The 24,021-nt window shown below is 37.0% G+C and overlaps 1 protein-coding gene across 3 annotated transcripts in view; it reads left to right on the top strand.

Moving 5' to 3' along the window:
- Window positions 1–24,021, top strand: part of Appl (amyloid-beta-like protein) — a 70,644-nt gene that overhangs the window by 16,273 nt on the left and 30,350 nt on the right. For all 3 annotated transcript variants that reach the window (XM_076806585.1, XM_076806586.1, XM_076806587.1), the window contains 3 exons: window positions 13,730–13,783; window positions 15,518–15,649; window positions 17,723–17,849. In XM_076806585.1, coding sequence (XP_076662700.1) covers window positions 13,730–13,783; window positions 15,518–15,649; window positions 17,723–17,849 — 313 coding nt within the window. The remainder of the gene's footprint in view (window positions 1–13,729; window positions 13,784–15,517; window positions 15,650–17,722; window positions 17,850–24,021) is intronic.

Here is a 24,021-nt window from a genome sequence, read left to right as displayed (position 1 = left end):
TTCCTCTATTTTTCAACCTCGACGTGCTCAGCAACGCGTGCAGCGATTTCACGTATACCGGGCCGCCTTGTACGAGTCACGACAAGAGATGCCTTTACCGATCCCCTTTTCTCCATGCAAGTGGATCGAGTGGGGCCAAGTTGCTGGCTCTCTTTCTGTTCTCCTTTCCACTCGTATCACTGCACTGCTGTGTCTGTACAGTGTACACCTTCTCGATCCGACCAGCGACGACGTCGTTAACAACGATCGCACTTGCGCAGAAAGCACAATCGTAGTGGTTTTTCGTTGAATCGTAGAAGTGAAACTGAGCTAGCCGTAAACAGCGACTGTCGATGGAACAGATAAGGCGAACGTCCCAATTTCTGCTCGTTTAAGAGGCTACTCGTCGGAAAGAAGGTGTGAAAAGTTTGTTTGTGATGAAAATTTGCAGAGTAATCGATTAATTCTTTAATAATAAATCAACCAGTCGAGAACTAATTAAGAAAGATATTTCAAGATGTTTAACTACTAGTAATTTGTAATTAAATATAATGCTTTAAAATAAATAAGTTACATCTTTTATGGAGATGTTTCATAACACAAGGGTGAAGCATAAAATAATGATAAACAAAAAATAAAATGCCTTCGAATAGAAATAGAGGTTACAGCGTATATTGAATTGCGAGGTAATGCTGCTGAAATTTTGGTGAGTAGAAATTCGGACACGACGGTGATTCAGTTGATCCTAAACCTGCTTTCTATTTATGAAAAAAATAAAAATAGTACAAAATCTACATGCAGAGTACAATACGGTATCTGTTTTTCTTATTAACCCTTAACTGGTATCCTGGGGTCAGTCATGACCCCAAGCACGCAAGGTTCGCTGCAAAATATTTGGTTGTCTAAGTTTGTAAACTGAATTTCTAATTAATTTGATCATAATAGTTTAACTTTCTACGTGTCTATTATTTTATACATTACCTACGAACAAAATAGGTATTCATAGAGGTTGATCTAATGTCGACTTTACAAATTTCTGTGTCCTTTTTTATTTGGGCTCTGCCACGACCCGAAGATAACAGTTGCGTTTGAAAAAACAGTATACCAGTTAAGGGTTAAATAAGAACTTCTACTGCAAAACCTATTTTCTGCCCAATTATCGAATACCAATTGGGAAATACTGTGAGAGCGCCATCTACTAAAGTAACCTCTGTAATCGGGTGAATCGCGTTACAGAACTGGTGTCACACAAGTATTGAAACAGTACAATAATGTTTTTGTCATTAAGTAGTCCGTTAAATTTTACAAAATCGATCATCAAACAGTCGAAATTCCCAATGCTGCCAATAATAATTATCGCCACCAGATTGCGTAGCGGAAATAAAAAAATGCCAATAGTGGCCCTGTTCGTTACCACAACCAGCTAAAACATGGTCGAAAAATCATTTTAAGTCTCTAATTTTAAAAGTTTTCCGTTGCTTATGCTGCACTTCGATTAGCCTGTGCAACACTCGCGTAAACGTTCAAATAATTTAGAATTATTTTGTTGTAACTGCAGTGCAAACGTGACGCTTATAATAATAAGAAAAATACGAAATGAGCAGAAACGGGGGCACGAGCAGAAATTGGGGCATTCACTTTACAGGGAACTCCTAAAAGCAGCTGAGGTTCGAGATAATGACACCCTCGTGTCTCTCCAAGTTTCAACGGCTCAGAGACAGATTGAGCATATGGCTTTTAGATACAGGTGCTATGGTTTGCAGAGATGTATATAGTTATACAAAGCTGAGACTCGGTTAAGAACGCTTGAAGCAACTGGGTGCATTAAGGCGAATGGGCCTTTTGGGTCTATATGACCCTTAGTGATAGTGGCGAAAATTCATCTAGAGCTGCGTATCGACTTTGCAGAGCAGCTTCGCGCTACCTCGAGCATGAGATCTGCCTCGCTGCAAGACTGCCGCGTCCTAACTGTTTGCTGTCGGTTTTTCGACGTGCTCAAAGCTGCCCCGGGGTGAGCCGCTCGTTTCGGCTTCGTTTCATTTACTCAAATCGCTTCTCGCGTGTACGTGTCCTGTTTCCTTTCACTCGTGACTCGATTAAAAAGCTTAAATAATTTAAATCGTCCACTCTAAAACGTGTGAAGTTTTTCTGCTGCATCTTCTACGGATTCGAACATCGTATCCGCAAGCAGCCGATTTCCGTATTGCAATCGATTGCTAAATAATTTCCTGACCCACCAGCGCGTCTTCTGCTTTGTTCCTTTTATTTTTAAAATATGACAAATGACTCAAAAGGCCACTTGTGGGCCTCGAACAAGTTGTTGCTATACGTGGTGATCAGTCTTGTACGACTGAAAGGGGAGAATCGGCTCCAAAGAGGGCGAAGACAGTTTCATCTGCAGACAAGGTCGTGGCGTCAGTTTGTTTGTGATGCGCGTGGGATAATTCTCATTGATCATCTTCAGAATGGAAAAACAATCAACGGCGAGTATTATGCGAACTTATAGCAGCGTTTGAGTGATGAAATCAAGGAAAAACGACCGCATTTGGCGAAAAAGAAAGCTTCGTTTCATCAAGACAATGCACCAGTTCACAGATCCGTTATCGTGGTGGCCAAAGTCAATGAGTTAAAGTTCGAATTGCTTCCTCACGCACCCTATTCGCCAGATTTAGCCCCCCTCGGATTATTTTCTGTTTCAAGACTTGAAAAAATTGTTTGTGTTTTCTTTGTTAGGTCGGGTACTTCTGGGACTACCCTCGTAATGTGCATATGGCACTTGACTTTAGTCTAATGAGGCGTTCAGGAGTTACACTGTACTCTCCCGTTCGATTGGCGTCCAGGTATTGTCGCCGAACTCTCCATATCGAACGGGCGTCCAGGAATACGCTCCCGTACTCTCCTCTTGCAAAGATCGGGTATTTAAGAAAGGGGCTCTGTACCCTCGCGACTCTACTCTACTGAGGCGTCCAGGAGTTCCTCTGTACTCTCCCGTTCGGTTGGCGTCTCCGGGTATTGTCGCCGAACTCTCTATACCGAACGGGCGTCCAGGAATATTCTCCCGCACTATCCTCTCTTTTCAAACGAGATGCTCTGTACTCTCTCGACCGATAGGCGTCCAGGATCAGACTCTAGTGCATACTCCCTCCAGCAGGCGTCCAGGTATTATCGCCGAACTCTCCTGCCGGAGTCCCTAAGCTGTCCGAGAGCGGCCGTTGGTCTTACCTCGTCCTCTCTCACGGAACAGCGAAGAAGGAAATGCCTTTGCGGGCCTCTAATTTATACCTGATTGTTGCTATCCGCGGCCGCAGAAATCTACAGACGCGTCGTTAAGCGAGCCGTGATTCCGCGCCCGCACGTCTCTGCTCGCGGTAAGGCTGTTCGAGTACTCGGAAAAAGCGAGCCGAGCCGAGTACCCGTAAAAACCGAGTGGCTCGAAAGAACCCGGTAACTCGGTTTTTTTCGAGCGGCCCTAAAGAATCGAGAAGCTTGAATTTTTTCGAGCGGCTCGAATATACTTGGAGCAAATCGAAGTTTTCGAGCGGACCGACTGTGTCGAGTAGCTTGAAGCTTGGAGCTTGAACGTTTCGGGCAATACGAATGTTTCGAATATTTTAGGTTACGTTTATCTACGGGAATTAAATAATGGTTCTCGATAAGAAATGTGAATAATTAAAATGTAAGCTGTAAATGGAAATATTCTGTAACTTTTGAAAATAAGTACTAAATTCAAATTTTTATTTTTTTCATTTTTTGTGTATTGATGAACGTATTCATACACTTCTCTTTATTTTATTTTATTTTATTTTATTTTATTTTATTTTATTTTATTTTATTTTATTTTATTTTATTTTATTTTATTTTATTTTATTTTATTTTATTTTATTTTATTTTATTTTATTTTATTTTATTTTATTTTATTTTATTTTATTTTACTTTACTTTACTTTACTTTACTTTACTTTACTTTACTTTACTTTACTTTACTTTACTTTACTTTACTTTACTTTACTTTACTTTACTTTACTTTACTTTACTTTACTTTACTTTACTTTACTTTACTTTACTTTACTTTACTTTACTTTACTTTACTTTACTTTACTTTACTTTACTTTACTTTACTTTACTTTACTTTACTTTACTTTACTTTACTTTACTTTACTTTACTTTACTTTACTTTACTTTACTTTACTTTACTTTACTTTACTTTACTTTACTTTACTTTACTTTACTTTACTTTACTTTACTTTACTTTATTTTAATTATTAATTTAACGGAACGTACCCTTTAGATACAAAGAAGCATATAACTAAGTAAGAGACAGTCAGCTATAGTTAGCCTGTATACCGGACAAAAAACATATATACACAGATTCAGAAAAAGAGAAAGGAAAAATAAAAGTAATCGCAAAGGTAAAGATAACAATAACACTATGGTATTCTACGCTCTAGCTTAGAGATAACTTGCGCCTTGAGTCGTTGAGGCGTTATCTTTCTTTTTTGTCTTACTTTTTTCTTCGTAACCTAAAATATACGAAACATTCGTATTGCCCGAAACGTTGAAGCTTCAAGCTTCAAACTACTAACTCATAATTTCAACTTATTTTAATGTAGAATCACTACTTTCCTAGTTGGACCTACCCCGTAGCACTCTGTGGATAAACCACGCCTTCATGAGCAACAGGGCCGTGGTGGGGAGTGTCCGTGAGTCAGGAGTCTGAGGCCCATTAAAGCTAGCAACCAGCTTTCCTCAGATGTATGGATGTGTAGCGAGAAACTGGACGTGCACAGAAATTTGTTTTGCTATCTCCTGAACGTTTTTTAACTCCCTCAACATATTTACGTAGCCACTGATACAGGTTTAAAAAATATTGACATCCCCCACGTATAGAATTATTATTTGACAATATTTTTTTCAAAACAAAAGAGTACATAGGAGTAATGATTATGTATAATAAACATATATCATACTGTGATTTTCAGCAATAAGTTAAATGCTTTTCCTTTTATAACAGGCTAATTTAGAAACGACGAGTTGTACAGTTTACGAACGGCAGTTCACGAAAAACGTGAAAGTCAAGTCCGCGTTGTAAACCCTAATCCACATTGCATGTATATAAATGCCACGAAAACCAGCGGCCATGGCCGTGATGGAAACACCGGTTCCCGTAAGATCACCGAAGTTAAACATCACGGGGCGGCGTACTGGGGAAAGATGGGTGACCATCACCTGTCTCCCGGTGCGTCGCTGCTGCTGGGACCCGAAGGAGAGAGGAGGGAAAAAGGAAAAATGACTATCGTTCGTTGGGCAATATAAGCGAAATGCTTGAAACGCCATCCTGTGTGTCAGAAACACACAGGAAAACAAAAAATACAAATACAAATACAAATGCCACGAAATGCTGTTGCTTCCTTGTGACGGTGAGGTATCTAAAAGTTGCAGTACTTTTCAGAAATAAAGTTAGCTGTCGACATCTCGACGACTCGTTGCATTTCACCCCATTTCGATTGAATACGTTCTGCTGGCCGAGAGTGCCGCTGAACGTCAGCAACCCGCCTTACAGTTTACACGCATACTACGGCAGCTAGTGGCCGCAGGGTGGGGGGAACTGCTCACGGCGTGCTCTTCGCTTTGCTCACGAGCAACCGAGAGCGCTCTTGCCCGCCACAGCCTAGCTGTGCAGGCCTGACTGTAGAATATTGATGGGCGCATAAATTAATTCTCACTCTACCTAGACGATTGTAATCGCAGCGGAGGGAACAGATGTTGCATGGGTGTACACGTGTTGATTCTACCCCGCCGAACAACCGTTTCGTCCTAGAAAACGACCGCGCGATGCAGTCGAGGTGTGGCCGGCGCGTTACGCCGCGTAAACGTCGCCGTGGATTACATACGTCGGGGTGTACGTCACGATCTCGTTTCGCATTCTCCTCCAAGGAGTAATAAGAGTAGACGGTCTTACGCGACGGGTGTTCCGTCCACCGATCCAGATCGCGTGCCTACGCCGCATCAAGTAAACAGTTGTTACTGCTGAGACCGCTTAAAAAGTTTACTCGTCAAGGTTTGGGTCGTTATGCAAACTGCTCGCTGGTCGAAGGTGGATTTATTAAACGACCGTGAGAGTTGTTTCTTCGTAGCAGAACTTATGAATGTGAAATGGAAACTGAAGGACGAAATTAGGTAATACACTTGGTACTCGGCGCTTAAGTTTTGCAGCTGAGAATTTTCAGCTCAATATCTATGTTTCGTGGAAACATAGTTTCCTTTTTAACTACCTACGATTGCTGTCACTATCCGTTCGTTGTATGATATTAGTGGCCCCCTTCTTTCTTCGCTTTCGTCGTCCGCATCTGCAATTCGAATACCCTTATGACGGAATAAGAGCTGGCGAATCAAATAACCATTTTCAAACGACATTGCCTCCGCTGACACGCACGGGGAATTTCGTGTAATTTTCGCGATCTGATGTGGGAGTAATTAGACTGGAAGTAATCACGTCAGCGTTGATTTATTATCAGAATCGACAAAATAGGTATGTTACCATATTTTCATAAGAGCCGTGCAAGATTCGAATCTTCTTCGTGACATTTATACCATTTCTGGGTAGGGAAAACGCGCCGATAAATGAACACTTAAGGCTAATGATCGAACACTTTTATAAAATTTTGATTCATTCCACTTGCTGCAAACATCGTTTAAATGCGAAGCAAGAAATTAAAAGAAGTCTCTAATTAATTAGTTGCTCATTTCAGTAACTTATTTTACTCATTTTAATATAAAATTCGCTGGTACATCCGTTCATTTACTGGTACAATCCGCCAATTTTCAATTTCTCTATCTTTTGAAATTGCCCTCAGCTACTATACCTATGTATGTACCTACCTGCGTACCTAAGTAATGGAATCTCGAATACTGAAAGTCCCTTCTAACAGTTCTATATTGTAGCTGGCCATTTTGCAGCGGTTATTGTTTTTATTAAAACCACACTTTCCAACAGAATAATGCAGCAAATGCGTACCATAGAATTCGTTAAAACATGCATTTTTCCAGCAATGTGCGCAGAACACTTTTGTACGTGCTCGTCCATTCATTTTATAAAACCAGGCACAGTTCAGTCGTTTCTTTATTAACTTTGACCTATTCTTCCCATGTTTTCACCCACATCATTGTGCCTCCATTCATTTCTGGATGAATTGGTAGTCCTTCGTTTTCATAAATCATGTTAGGCTATTATCCAACCATCTAGACTAGACCATTCAATTGCAAGCTTTTTTTCTTTCTCGCAGGTAAGAATAATACCTACTGCTTCGCGTCTTTCCATTGAACATGATTTTATTGCAAAGGGAGGCGTGCCATTTTTTTTTCTCAAGCACTGCAATCTTGACTTCCCTTCAGAAATGTTTGCTTCTCAATTATTCTGCGGAATATGTATTTATTCTTGATTTACGTTACGATGATGTATTAAATAAAATTGATACGATGCAAAAGTTACTGAAAGATATAAAGATATCGCGTAACATGTGTGCATGATTTTGCAATAAAAATTACAGAAAGCGTAGGTGGAATTACCAACAAATAATATGATTGGATTTAAATAATGTGGATATATTCGTTCAAAATGTAAAATTTCGCCTAAAAATTTACATACTATTTTAGCAACATTCGTGTTGCACTATGCAACGTTATAGAAATTTTCTTCATTCACCTGGTATTCCATTACCTATATTAAATCACTTGAAAGTAATAAATACAGCGAATGAAAATTAAATTAGCCACTTTTTCCATAAACCAGTAACGTGTGTTTGTAACCTGATCCATTCTGGTTATTTCGTCCACATGGGATGATAAAAAAACATTTTATAGTTTTTACTGAAATTTACTGAAAGTATTCACTGCCTCTTTTAACCACGTAAAATTTTTATAATTTCGTGTATCTATTATAAAAAAAAATTATAGACACAGTTTTAAAAAAACAGCGTAGCATTTGTATGTACAAACGAATCTGTTTTCTTTTTCAAGCTCGGAAACATTTAGGAGAGTACCTACTAAAAATCTACGGACTTTTCGCGCAATCGTGACACGACAATTTTGTGCTTGGAAAATCTACTTGTACCTCTTATCTTACAACGATCTCTTATCTTAAAGCGTGTAAATTTGATCGTTAAGCTTCTCACGATGTCGATACTGTGCCACGAATATTTTGCTGGCAGGAGCAAGTCTTTGCTCGGTGTCTTAAAAAATTCATGGGAATTAAAAAAAGCCACGTAGAAACTTGCGTCGTTACTTAGCGCAGTTAGGGAATTACATTGTCTATGCAGAAAGTTCTCTTATCGGAACTGTGTGCTTTGATAATATAGGGGGCTGAGGACAGCGGGAGTCTTTTAAAATCTACATTACTCCAGCAGTGCACTCGGAGGGGAAACACAAGCTCTTACCGCGCAGAAACTTTCAAGTTCTTTTATGTAAACTGTTCGTTTTGAGAACTCGGGAAATTGGACGTTAGAAATCAACTGATTTCGAATCTGAAATTTCTTTGGCAGCCTTGCGCAATCATGCAAGTTGTACAAAGTTTTGAGTACCTATGTTCTGAACACTGTTGAGTCCCGAAATTTGAATTTGAAACAAAAAAAAGAAATAGGTAACTTGCAGACAGTGTTGCCAGCAAAATCCTGTTTTTACGTTCCCTAAATTTTTCATGTTTTTCCCCATCTTTGCGTCGACCCAACTCCAAAGCAGAAGCGAAGCACCAAACACTCAAAGCTGAAAAATTTTAATTGCACGACGCCATCTTGGAATTCTAACACTACCATCCTCGATCACTTGATTCCTGAAGTAATTCTCCACGTGTTCCCCTCGCTAGATGAAAGAATGAAAAAAAAAGGAGAAGAGGAATTCATCGTTCGAATCGAAGCGAAAGAAACCACGCGTGGATCTGCTGCATAGGACTATAGATATACTTATTCTCTCGAGACCAGGATCCTCCACTCTTCCGATTAAGCGCGTTTCAAACGGCCTCTCGTTAAAACGGGCGACGATTGAAGCTCACTCGTCGAAACCAAACGCTTCTTGTCTGGCAATGGTTCGGCGAAACCAACCGTAATGGATGCCTGTCGCGAACGAGAACGCCGTCCGATTCGCGATCACATGCTGCACCGCGATAATTAGCCCTTTCCAACGAAGCGAATCACACTCTTCCCTCCCAAAGAGGAGGGTTTAATCGACTGTGTTTCACCTATATATTGGTTTAACCAAAGAACCTTCTGATTTTTTACAATACACGCGAAGCATGTCAGTACCAATACGCGAGTGCAGCTTTCTTTAGCTTTATGTAAGTAAAGGAAGATTGAAAATCGATTCAGGGTAGTGTTCCCGATTTCTCGATATTTTTTCTTTCCCGAGAAATCAGAAATGAGATCGTACTTCTTGTGAATTCTCGAGGAATTGAAAAATATATTACTAAAATTTATATTCTAGGAATAATGTTAATAATATTTATCAAAAACACAAAAAAAACTTTTACTAATCCTTCGTTCCTGTCTAATTTGCACAAAACTCGTATAAATGAAAAAACAGATTTTAAATATAATTGATAAATTTATTTATTTAATATAAAGTTTGTGCCAAGCGAAACATTACTTTTTTGTTTTAAAATAGTTTTTTTAATCTATTTCTTTTCTTTTTTTTTTGTGATAAAATCTGTAGCTGTGGAAAATTTTGTTTCGTTTTGAGTGGATTTCATTGGCTTGATCGTATGCGTAGCACATCCAAAAGTTATGGTAAATTGGGTGTCCTTCCAGTGGACTGAAAAATATGAAATTTCTTTGTTAATGTCCGGAATTTATCTTCTTCTTGGTTGATATTTAGTTGCTTAATATCTTCTTGGATATTAAATGAGAAAACGCATCTTTCGAATCTTTTTGAAAGAGATCCTGGATTACCTGTGCAAAAACTTGATAAGGGATAGAATAGTTTCGTCTGTTCTTTTCGATATTTCTTCTTCAACAGCCACAATTATATTTATTGTTGCACTAAGAAATAGACAGTTATTTTTTTGAAAACAAAATCCCAGATCAGTAAATGCTTTCCTATATTTTCAATTTATATTTTCATGCAGAACCGCATCCTTTCGGATTGTATCATCAGTTTGGTAATACGCTGTACATTAAATTTATCCTCGAATCGCCTGAAAAAATATGAGAAAACTTTTTAGTCAACCGGAATAGTTTCCTTTCGTGTGTTTCCTCGTCGAATACATTTGACTGCTGAGAGAATGCCAGCCATTTACGCGCAGGCATATCGCCTTTCTATCTCCACGTGTGGTGTGGGTTTGCATGGCGTGCTGTCGGCTATTAAGGCCATTTCACGCGAGACGTTTCTGTGGTCGATGAATATTCTTGTGTGGGAGGAAGACATCGATCTAGAAAACACCCCTTCAGTCGAATAAAATGTGCGCAGTGGTAGTAGAAGATAATGAGAATTACAGTAATGATAAATATTATTATCGAAACTCGTTGAATAGAGGAAAATGGGGCAAAACGGAGGATCAGTGTTTCTCTTAAATAAGAGTTGCGAATGAGTTGCTGTCTTGTGACATAAATGGGACCGAATGGTCGTCGCAACAGTTTGCGATCGACCATAGATCCGCGCACACGTTATTTTTTTATTTACATGGTTGGAAGAAGAGGGACCCAAAAAATAGCCTCTTTTTGGTCCCACGATTTTGGAACTGAATTTTATGCGAAACGATACCTTATGATGAGACATCAATTACACAAAAATTTCAAGTTGAGGTGACAATTAGAACTCTCTTTGCTTTACTACTGCGGCTGTTTTTTTTATAAATATATCGTCCACCATATTGAATCAGCCATTGTGAGTTTTACTGACTGCCAACAACGAATTTGAACTTAGATTTTCAAAATTCACAGGAAAAAAATAATAATCAAGAAATATAAATGTCTGTGTAGTGGATTGTTTCTTAATATATCGCCCATCATGTTGAATCGGTCATTGTGAATTTTGAAAATCTAAATTCAAATTCGTTGTTAGCTCTCAGCGAAACCCCTGGAAATAATTGTTTAAATTATCGGACTGACATAAAAGTCTGTACATCGAAGCGTTAACGAATTTTCACTTCTTTGACCTCCCATATCTCAGAAACTAATTGTCACCTCAACTTGAAAATTTGTTGTGATTGATGTCTCATAAGGTATAATTTGGCACAAAATTCCGTTCCAAAATCATGGGACCAAAAAGAGACTAAGAAAGGTCATTCTTTCCGGTGTCGAAGTCTCGATAGGTCAATACACAATTGTTAGCGTTTCAACGCTTTTCTTTAACTTAAATTTAGAAATTTTATAACAGTAAGTACCTACAGTATAGGATTCTATGTAAAGTCCTTGCACTGTCTTTTGACAGTAATATTAAATGTTTACTAAATTACTTCACGCGAGGTAAAAGGAAACACTTTAGCGCAGAGGTGTACAAACAGCCGCTCGGATCCGGAGACCTGTGCGATTTTGGGCGCCCAGAATCGCAAAGAGATCTCCCGCTTCGAGCGGTTCCTCGCGGACCTCTAGTCGAAGGTCTGCTTAAGACTCCCAGTGAAGTTCCATGTCGGATTTTTTGTTATCACACTCCAAAATTAGGTGTTCCGTTTTACCCCACTTCTAATATTTTTTGCACGAAACTTGTAAGATATTTCGATGCGGAATATATCTTCATCATCCAAGCTGATTCTTTCCCCAGCTTGGATAACAATATTGTAGACATATTCCCACATTTTTTATCAGATTGAATGAATCTTTCCGAAATAACAGTCGCGAGCTACAAAAGTCTCTCGTGCGAAACGTCCCTTATACTTTTTCCTCATCACCTTCTCATAAAATTCTCAAAATGATACCGCTTAAAATTAGTAACAGAAAGATAACAGAAAGTTCTTGTTTTAAATCAAACTGCGCAACGTGGCGCTTTCACTTGCATAATAAAATTCCATCGCGTTATTAATAGAAAATATACCGCAGGAAATACGCGTGGTTGGCAGGCATTGACAAATGTTAGCATAGGGTCAGTCACGTGCTAATAAGTGCCATAGAAGTGTTCCGTGTGAAAAGGCCCTATTCGAAACACCAGTCGTGCTTCACAAAAGTGTCTGGTGTGAAAAGGCCTTTAAGCTCCTGACTCCTTTCACTAGTCAGGCAGATTGTCCGCCGTGAGACTGTTCTTGTCCCTCTATATATGTACGCTCAATAGCCTGTTAATGCGTCATTAGTCGAGCCCAGGAGATGACTAAATCAGCGATAGAGCCGCTCGAGAGACCGATTAGGGCTGGGATCTAATTCCCCTGTGTTACTTGTTTCGAAGCACAGAGGCTCCGGCTTAATACCCTGCATTATATCAGCCTCTGGCGTTCGAAGGGTCGACGTATTGCCTGTAGGTCTGTTGAAACGGCTCAGCAATTATGGCGAGTCATAAGCTTGTTGGCGCGGACTAATTTTTCGGGGTTCAACCCTTCGCTTCGTTTATATCGTACCTTCGTGTAGAGGGTTTCATAGTAAAATAATAAGAGGAAGAAAAGGTGAGCAAAAATAAGTATAAACGGAAGTTAGAAGAAGAAATAAGTAGGCAATATGAAAAGTTCACGTGGACGGTTTTGTATCTCATTGGAAGTATTTTTTTTTTTAATAAATAGCTGGTCTAACTGGTCCCAATGGGTTGTTTACTATCGTCCCTTCATGTTTCATGTACAGCATTAGTAGTTGTAAATACATTCATAGGTAGTGTTCCATGAGTGATTATGTAGTTTCTTTTTTTACGTATTTTTTATCATCGCATATCTCGTATTTTTTGGAATTTCTAGAAGATCAAGACAAATGTAGTAAATGTAAACAGTTTTCTCCCTCTGTTTACTATTACTGCGACATTTTTGTTTGTTATGTATTTCAGAATATATATTCTGTCTTAAAATTCGTTAAATTTGTTAATATCACTTATTTAACATTCTATCCCCTATAAACTATTAAATTCAATTTAAATTAAATTAAAATTAATGTTACCACATTGAATCATTTAAGTATATTGAGAAAAATCATTTGTCCGATTACATATGTCCGGTACTGTACATACAAACAATAGTGTTTCACAAATATCACATTAAAAAGGTGTTCTTAAGTAAGTAAGCTGGAACAAAGATTGAAACAAAATGTTGAAAATTGACAAAATGACATTCTAAAGTTGAAGTCGCAAAAAATGTTCGCATTTTTTATTAATAACAGAAAAACTACCGCAGATATCTTTATAGTTCTAGTCGATGCAATAAAGTGATGTGTTTCCTACAATCTTTGAAAATTTCAAACTGATAGTTTTATTAATTTTTGACATATCACTTCTGTCTACTTGAAAAATGCAATTTCGGAAAAAACGGCACCGAAGTTTTCACGACGATTCTTGTACACTTGCAAAATTTGTCTGCACGTGTAGTCAAAAAGCCGAAGAACATGTATGTAAAGCTTGAGAACAATCCATCCAGTAGATTGTTTTCCATAAATTCCTAAAAACTACCCATGCTTTTCGGGCCATCGAAAGAGAAAGTCCAGGTGAACACGTTGTGTTCCGTTACTTGTACTCTTGATTTGCGAAATGTCCATGAATGAAACTCACGAAAATACAGAGAGGCTATGAGACACTGGAAAGCCAAGTCCCGGTAGCGTGTAGTGTCACGCGAGCTGAATTTCTCTTTGCTTTCTGCATTGCAGGCGGTGTCGGAGAGGCTCGAGTTGGCACCCGCTGGAGGAAGATCAGAGCCGCAAGTGAGTGCCACTTGAAAATGCACGCTTCCTATTCCTTACGAATGTCATCGAGGCCGTGCACTCCGTTTTTACATTGCGACGGTGTTCGCCGTTTCCACACGAGACGTCTGAAATCGCTCCCGTCCGAAACCCAGACCTCCCAGCCATTCTGAAACGAACTTTTCGCATCGGATCTACCCTGGGAATACACAATAGAGTATTTTCTCCATAAAACGTGGCACAGTCTGGATTTTCTTAAATTCTATTTTCTATTCTCTTATTTCAATTATACTTCATTTGGAATTTTATTATTCGCTTTTATTGCTCCGTCAAATGAATCATTTTTGTCTCATTTCTTGTATATGTCGTATTATAGGACAGTTGCACTATATAAATTCGTTGAATTTGATTTTTTTTACTGTAGTTACACGTCATATGGAATTTCCTTTTCCATTTCTATTGCTCTGCAAAATGAAGTTGTTAAACTATTCTAATTTTGTGTATATACAGTAGAACTATAATTATTGTTGAAGTTTAGAAAATAATTCAGTTAGGGCTTAAAATTATCTGTCTATGCTCACATCACATCCCATTCTCGCAAATTTGTGCGAGGATATAATTTTCGCGTTTAAGCGAAACGTTTTAATTATCAACTTTTCGTATATGAAATGGTAATGTGGTAGGTATACTTGGTATTAGTTCGTACATATTTAATTCTTATATAAGACAATCATTTTGTTTCTTTCAATATATATGAAAAGCTACACGAGTCAAAGTTAACTATTCAAACGCAAAAAATTAAATACTAGATAAACTTAAAAGTGAATGATTGAAAGAATGCAGTAAAAATGTTTGTTGCACAGAGTTCGTAGTACCTGTTATACTCTAATTTAGATATGATCACTCTTCATTTTCAATACGAAACTCCTGAAGCTAGATAAAAAAAGGATGAATTATTTTTAAATTATTACATCATATCCACCTTAAAATTGTTAATAAATAAAATGGACTGGACTATAGTTAATCCTGGCACTCAGAACATCCACAGCAATAAGATAATAAATATTTTACGAGAATATGCCCTGTTTTAATATCGGTTACATCGTAAATGTTGCCCCAATTTGGTACCTCCAGTAAAAGTCTTATCTGTTCGATGAATTGGCAGGTTGATTGCCACGAGGGTCGTTAAAACACTTAACTTCTCAACAATATTACTACTGTTACAAACAATACAAAATAATGAGTACATCTCTTGCCTACAGAATCCACTCAGTTTTAACGCCAGACATCTGAATAAACGTGTCCAAACAAAAGGACAATCAACTAACAAGCAACTTGTTAAAGCTGATTAACAACAAAACCCACAAATTGCATAAAAAAAAGAATGATGCCCCTTTCAACGCTGCAAAGAGTTTCCCGCCCCCTTTACTTTCCCTACTTCACCTATTCCAAATAACAAGGATCCACTTAAAAGGGGGGAGACACGCATTTACATTTAGCCCGGGAGAATACCTACCTAATCCCCGTAGATAGGTATCGTTGGTAGTGAAACGTTCCCCCAGCTGCCCGTAGAAATTCTTTCCATTCCACGGACACGGTAAGGATTTGCATTCAGACGTCTCGTGCAGTCGCTGAAGAAGAGCGAAAACTTTATGATTGATCGCGTTTAAACGTTAGCCGCATGCTTCCATTTATATTGCGCGGTTGTGCGCGCGCGCAACGAGAGGTGGCACTTTATGCAAACGCTTTGCAAAGGTTGCCACATTATGCGAGGCTGGAGAGGTGTACCTGGCACAGCACATGGGCGAGCAGGGTCGTTGGGTTTCATCGGCCGACAAGAAGAGCTGCATGACTGACAAGCTCGAGATTCTCGAATACTGCAAGAAGGTAAGCGACTGGAGTATTTCTATCATTTATTCAGTTTCGAATAAAGTGGATGTAAATAGCGCCGCATGTGGATATACTACGCCATTGAATTCCCATTGATCGGTTGTGTTGACGCGCCAACAGTGTGCTGCACTTGTAGTAGGCCGAATAGTTTTGGTATATTTGAATATTTCTATATTTTGTGTTATTTACATCGTATACTTCCACGTATTAGCAACGCGTATATAGTATTGTGAAATGATATATTACCAATACCCTGTATAGATTTTTATTCGACGAATATCAGTAGTATAGTAAAGAGAGGTCTAACACTAATTTGAGTTTTGCATTCAATACACGTTCAGAGTGGTACGATAGACGTTCAATACACGTTCAGAATGATACGATAGACGTTCAATGCACGTTCAAAGTGGTACGATAGACGTTGAAGACGGGTTCAAAGTGGTACGATAGACGTTCAATACACGTTCGCAGTAGTACGATAGACGTTCAATACACGTTCAGAGTGGTACAATAGACGTTCAATACACGTTCAGAGTGCAGTCTCGGGATGTCATACTACAAAAATAGATACATAAAAAAATCGATTTTCTGAAAAATTTTAAACGCAGAGTCCCCTTAAGCGAGAGATAAAATTTCACTTATATGTACTCGTTTGTCCGCCCAGCAGGGAAATATACCAATAGCTTTCCATCTCTAAAATTAAAGTTCACCTTCGTTATGTGGATAGGATTGCAAATTCAAAAAGTTGATATAACCATTACGCTACTTATAAATGCTGAAACTCTTCCCTCTTTCATTTGTTTCATACACTAGCCATTTACCAGAAAACCGCCGAATAGGAATAAGGAAATTGCAGTATAATCTATGAGCACGTAGAAACAAATACGTATTACTATATACTAATGTATAATAATTTAGGTATCTATATCTGATACTCCACTTTCCACAACTGTATTCTCTTTTTTCTAACATTCTTGCTATTAGAGAAGTTGCACTGCACATTTAAATGTTGGGTGTCGAGTGACGCAGCCGTAGCCGTGGTAGGGTAGAAACATAGCGATTGAAAAATTCGAACGTCTATATACGTTTATGCAACATAATAGACACATTTATGCAAACGCCCGCGTTGAAGTTCATGACGAGAGCTCGTTGATTAATTTACAGAAATAGATGAGCGACGTTTCAATATCCGCCAAGTAATGCGAGTCTTCGAATGCTACGAATAAACTTCGAATATTTGAGTATTCAAATACTATTCGAATATTTGAGTATTCGAATACTATTCGAATGTTCTTATTGGAATACTATTCGAATACTATTCGAATGTTCTTATTCGAATACTATTCGAATACTATTCGAATGTTCTTATTCGAATACTATTCGAATGTTCTTATTCGAATACTATTCGAATACTATTCGAATACCATTCGAATGTTATTATTCGAATACTATTCGAATACTATTCGAATGTTATTATTCGAATACTATTCGAATGTTATTATTCGAATACTATTCGAATGTTATTATTCGAATACTATTCGAATACATCAGTGTGGTGTGAACTCTGTCAAAATTAGCTTACAAGATTTCACCCTGACAAATAAACCTAAAGAACTTGATGTATAATTCACACCATACTATTCGAATACTTAAATATGCGAATAGTATTCGAATACTTGGATATTCGAATTATATTCGCCAAATAATTGAGCAACTGAAGTATTCGAATATTCGAATACCGAAAAATTCGACAAATAGTTCCAGCCCTACTCAGAATAAGCTTTTTACATTGGATTTTGATATCGGCATGGTCTAAGATTCTGATTTTCCTAAAAAAAAGTTACATTAATATTGCATTGTGCCATTTAGGGTGGGTCTGTAGAGACCCGGTATCCAACATGCGAGGGTTGAAAGATAGCCGCCACCGTTTTCACTTTCCCGCCATGAAGAAGATGTGTTATCGAATTCGTGTTATCCAATCTTTTAGTGGAGGTTCTAGAGAATCGTGCCTTCGTTTAAAAGTTGAATTACAAGAGTTTTGCATATGGTAATCTGGGCTCGTGTTTTCAGGCTTACCCGAAGAGAGACATCACCAACATCGTAGAGTCGTCGCACTACGTGAGGATCAGTGGTTGGTATAAACCAGGAAGGACCAAATGCAAATTGTCTCGCTGGGTCAAGCCGTACAGGTGTCTTGGTATGTGCAATTATAAGGCCATAATTGAAATCATAAAATAATTCTAAAGGATATTTAAATGCTTGGTCAATGGATGAATTAGTTGTAAGGGTATGTTTATGTTGGAGCTGCGATAAACGATCAGAGCGACGACAAGAGCGAAGCGTCGAAATACACTATATTGTTTAATAGTGGAAGTGTTTACATTGGAGTAACGAGCAGATCTACGTTTTCTAAGAAATGACCAACGATAAATGCCGCCGGTTCGACGCTCTTATAGTTTCTTTCCTAGCTCTAACATAAACGCACCCTAACGCATTACAATTTAACCTTGCTTGGGACGTTTACCATAAATCAAAATTAAATAGACCGTGACAGGACAAGTGATTTAAAATATCAAATATGTGATACAGTAATGAGAATGTAATGTGGGTACTTGAAATCACGAAAGTGGGGTTCTTATTATAAAATGGCTCTCTAGAAATTTTAACAAAATTAATTTATGCACATCCGAGTTGAATAATAATAACATTAATAGCACAAGAGTTTATAAGAATAAGAATTTATTTTATTAATAAACAGAGTGATAATAACAGGTATTATTAACCCTGTAGCGCCAAACGTATCATATATGATACATTCCTTTTTTTTCTGGCGTTTTGCCGATTGCATCCGCAATTCACTGTTTGCAACAGTTTAAGTAGTGCATGTTTAGCGTAGTTTTATCCGCTGAAGATAGCTGGACCTACCTGAACTCTGTATTAATTGATTTATGCATTTTAACCACTGGAAAAAAAATTAATAAAAATATATAAATTCAGGCCATTTTTAACGATAAAATATTACGGGATATTCTTCCTTCAACGGGATCTAGGCGCGGGCGCTAAAGGGTTAATAGCGTATGAATTAGAAGACCAAGAATGTATGTACATACATACTATTAGTCTGCCCAAATGTATACAAAACTTCAAAGATGCCATCTTGTCGTAGAAAAGTGACTTTGCTGATTTCATGCACATTATTATTACTGGATTTACTGCATCACATGCCGGACTAGTTTTTTTTAAATAAATTGTTCTGTTAGGGTTAGGTAGGTAGCTAGCTTGATTTTCATTTAAGGTGAATGTTACATTCCTACTAACAGACACACACCCTTTAGTGACTATTTAGTTGCATTTGTTCTTCCAGCAAACTTGGCAAATAAACCAATACATCGAATAAGATGGTGAAAATTTTTTTTTTATAAAATCTCATAATTTATACATGACTTGATTTATTGTCAAAGATTAATTTTATTACATTGTTTAATGAGTACAATAAAGGTGTGAAATTATTCATTGGCACAGGAAGAAAGACTTTATACAAGGTGAAATTATACACATATTTTTTTGGTCGGTTTTTATATCAGAAATCTGTCGAGGTATAAAGTAACTTATTAAGGTTAATAAGAGGAATGCAATTAAGGAATGAATTAATGAAGGCATAAGACGATTGATAATAAGTAGGTCGATAGGGGGCAAAAGGCTGAAGGTACTTACTTTTCAGTATAATTGAGACGCGCATCTTCATTTGAAAATTAACTTGAAAACTAAAAAAGCCAATGTTCTCGATACTTCGTGTTTTATGCTAATTATTCTTAATTATTAATGAGCGGTCTTTGTTTTTAAACGATATTCATTTTACTTATTCAGTAGTGAGGATATTTATTGTATGCACTTGTAGATGTAGGTACAAATAAGGATTTCTTCGAAAGGGACATTTAAAACCAAGATTCAAAAGAAATCATAACAATATGGGATTGGTTCGGTATAAATTTTCTGTTACATATTATGTAAATGTAGATTGCTCTTAGTTATATGCAAGACTACTCTATAATATATTATGAATTACAACTCGTTTGCAACCGGAAATATACAATTAATATGCAATAAAGTGGGAAACCATCAGATCGTGTTCGACGCGTCGCGCTCTACGGCGACCTCTATAACTTGATTAAAACTGTATATTTTGTCACATAAAAATTCTAAAATACTGTCCACTACATGCACATTTAAACCCCGTATCAATGACTTTCCTAGGTAGTATGGATATCTAATATAAAATTCGAAGAAATTGCACTTCTTTCCGGGCTTCAAGGTGTTGTTTCCCCTTAATTTCCTTTTACCATTTATAATTATTTTACAATCTGTATTTATTTATTCAACTAGGTATCCCTTAGAAAAAAATAGCGAAGTATGGTCACCAGATTACAATCTTTTTTTCTCTTTAGCATCTGACGTTCATAAAATCACGAATTATGCGTATGTGCATTAAGTGTACGAAACTTTTACAGTCCACCGTTCGTTGTTCTAATTAAGAGAATATTTGATCCCTTGGGCACAACACGGTGCTTTATTTCACGATCGTGCTCTTTAACGAGGGTAGAACATTCCATTCCTGCATCGAATCACTCTTTAATAGCGTCACTGACGCATTGGATAATCATTTATTATCGCGTCGTAAACTTCGCAAATGGGATCGTCATCCACCTTCGCTTTACCTTCAACAGCTGCTGCCATCGTACCGATAAAATTTATTACAATTTTACTGCCAAGGGTAAGTGTCGCAGGTCGATTTTGATGAAACTTTGCAGAGTTGTTCACTAGCCCAACCTAAGAACTTTGATCTATTTGGGTGATACTACTTTTCGACTTTAAAGGGACCTTCCGGTCTAAAAGTCGATTTTTTTAATTTCATTTTTCGAATGTTCAACCTTTTAGGAATACGTGTTTAACTCGGCGGAAGGCGCTGCTGGGTAAAATTTACCACAGAGGCGCTGTGGTAAATTTTTAATTGCGAAAATATGAAGACTCTTTGAATTTTTGTTACAATTTTTTAAAGAACTTTAATAAAGATTTTAAGATATTTCATAAATTTTCTTTGATTCTTAAAACACTGTACTCTAACATAAAAATTACAAAGTTAAAAAAAATATATTCTGAAACCGTGGTTTTTTACGTTTCAATTTTGGGCATTTTTCACCCGGTAGCGACAACCTGTGTTACAATATGGGGCGCGCCTCCCGCCGGGTTAAAAGGATTTGTTGAAATTCGTAATATTCCCGAAGTTATAGGCATTTGTGTAGCGGCAAATGCATGGGCAACAACCGGCCACTCGGCGCCCACGTAAAACTTTAAACGCGTTTTTCTCGAAACAGTGTTCTCAAAACGGTGGGACCTCTATCTCCAAAAGTTATAATCCGATTCGACTGAAACTTTTTTTATTTTGAAGAATACACTTCTGGCTAGCTGTGATACCAAATCACAAAAAATTGAAAATTTATAATTTTCTAAGGCGTTGAAAGGATGACAACTATAGGGAAAAAGTGATTTCAAACTTCAAGTGTCGTTTTTTCTAAAAAATGTAATTTTTTAATTTTTGCTGGTTTGCCCCCTAGCCAGAAGTATATTCTTTAAAGTAAGAAACGTTCAGCCGAATCGGATAATAACTTTTGGAGATACAGGTCCCACCGATTTGGATCAATTTTTTGACGCCTTGCCTTTAACGACTCCCGAGTGCCGTGTGCAATGATTAATTATAAAACAAAAAATATATTTCTGTAACTTAAACTATCCTTAATACAATGCAAAAAGTCTCATTAAATTATATGTAGTAGTTTTCCTTTAATTAATTCCTAAACAACCACCTATTTTGGGGGGCTCTAGACTGGAAGGTCTCCTTAAGGGAAAAACCACCCCTTCCATCCGAGTCATTCTTTGTATTTAGCCGTATACGTATAGAGCAAAGGTAGATAATATGGAACGGCACGTAATCTGGAACTTTACAGGCAATCCTATATTACATATTAGTTCCCTAGAAACAATGGACGATCGTAATTAGAATTGAGCTTCAGTCGGGCATCCATCATTGAAAGAGAAGCGTTTTTATTTCTCGTGGTGGGCAAAGTTTTTTGAAAACCGAATCAAATCGTCAAATATTATAGTGAAAGTAAATTATAAAGTATTGTTTTTGTATGATTTATCATTAAATATGTTTGTTCGTGATTATTCAAAAATAGTTTACCTGTAAAGAACATGTTCCATATTACATTCGTTTACCCCAACTCCAAAATTGAGAAAAGATATCAAAACATGGTTCAAACCAAATTTTTACAGTTTCTAAAGACCTGTAAATCGAGGAGAAAAGTTTCCGGAAAATTAATTATTTTACGGAAATTTAATTCTCATTATTTATAGTAATTATATTATTCCAATTATACATTGTTATACATCGTTGGTTGCAGAATAAACCGATGCCCTTATTCCTTTAATGAGAATATCAAAATTTCATAAAAGCGGGCGGTTAAGTATTACATTTCCATAATAGAATTATCCTTTCCAGAATTTTCTTCCACTGCTTTACTGGTCTTCAGAAACAGTAAAACTGTTTCTGCTTGAAACATTTCTTGATATCTTTTGTAATTTAAGAGTTAATAAATAATATAATTTGAATTTCGACCGTAAAAATTGTTCTAATTAAAAGAGACGATTTCGACGCACTGGTTCGGTCTAATTCCTAATCAAATTATATTATTTATTAACTCTTAAATTACAAAAGATATCAAGAAATTTTTCAAACAAGAACAGCTTTGCTGTTTCTAAAGACCAGTAAAGCAGTGGAAGAAAATTATTCTAGAAAGGATAATTTCGGTATTAGACCGAACCAGTGCGCCAAAATCATGTCGTCTAATTAAGAGTTAATATACGCACGAATAAAAAGAGTGACTCCAATAAAAGATGTAGTTCCCCCCTTGTTATTATGCTAGTGAAAAATTATGCAAAGTTTCATGGAAAACAACGTATCACACTTACCGAACGTCTCGTAAAAATCGTTCTACTCGAGACTCGTCTATGATTCATGGCTACTATTTTTTGTGTACAACACGAAGTGTAGTGATTCTACATGAAGAAATAAGAAGGTGATGTGAAATAAAGTTTGTCCATAAAAGTTTCCTTTTTCGAGAAGGTCGATTTTGAAAACTCGTCTAGTATGCTTCCCCCTTACTACAAATCAGCAGAGTTTGTCAATAAATGTAATACAACTGCGAATGTAAGAAAATCTTTATGCATAAATAAAACTAAATTGTAGAATAACTGTTTCAATTTGATGCTTCGTTTTCTAAAAAATTGAGTTTGGAAGTCCGTCTGGCCGGTATACATTTCACTAAAAATCGGTTCGATCGTCAAATCGATTTTCTAAAAAAAAAAAAACGCAAAAGTTCGATTGCTTTTCAGTCACTAATTACTTTATAGACTTTGATGACCGCGTATTTTACAGCAAAAGCTTTCAAAATGTTCGTTGCTTTCAGACTTGAAATTTAACGTTTCATAAATATTGAAATATCGCCGCTCCACTTTTACTAGTGACATTTACCTTCGAGGAAAAATTAATAAGTAAAATTGCCACCTATTTGTGTTTCAATGTAATGAAATTAAATTGAATTGTTTACTCAACTAATGCACAGGAATAAGCCGGGGAACGCTTTTCTATGATTTTCCCTCGTAATTTCATTTATTTTCGAAACACCCGACCGTACGAAGCATTACTTCCACCAAAAAGGAACAAACGAATCAGTTTTTACATTTCGTGTGCAGAACACAAATTGAAAATCTCGTTCAAGTTCTGTGAACCTACAATTAGGGACACAATTGAGTTGACACTTATTGTTAGACGTTCTAGATAATATAATTATAAATCAGTTAACTTTTCAACCCTCGGTATGATAGTTTAGACATTTATAAATTGATCTTCGAACGTGTCCAAGAAAAAAATCGTAGTCGAGGTACAAAATATTAAAAAAAAGCATAGGTAACATCCGACAAATATTGGGTCACCCTCTGCAAGTACATATTATAGAAATTTTGGAACTTTCTTCTGTGTGGAGTATTCGTTTCTGAAAAAAAAGATGAATTTGAAATTTTTTTTGGGTACGCGTGTACTTCACTAAGATTTGGCAGAATGGGGCAGTAAATACATGTTAAGTGTCCACTATACTTTATCTACCTCTCATTTCTGTTACATAGTAAATATTTATAAAAAATATAGTCGTGTATATACTCGTGTTTCCTTTCTTCTTAGATAAAATCAAGAAAGTGTTCGATACTCAAGTTAAACTGTGTAAATGAACTTCAGTTGTATATTTAGTCAATACACG

The sequence above is a fragment of the Andrena cerasifolii genome, chromosome 2 (assembly GCF_050908995.1).
Source record: "Andrena cerasifolii isolate SP2316 chromosome 2, iyAndCera1_principal, whole genome shotgun sequence".
In the NCBI taxonomy this organism is placed as follows: domain Eukaryota; kingdom Metazoa; phylum Arthropoda; class Insecta; order Hymenoptera; family Andrenidae; genus Andrena; species Andrena cerasifolii.
This window is presented reverse-complemented; position numbering and strand designations above follow the sequence as displayed.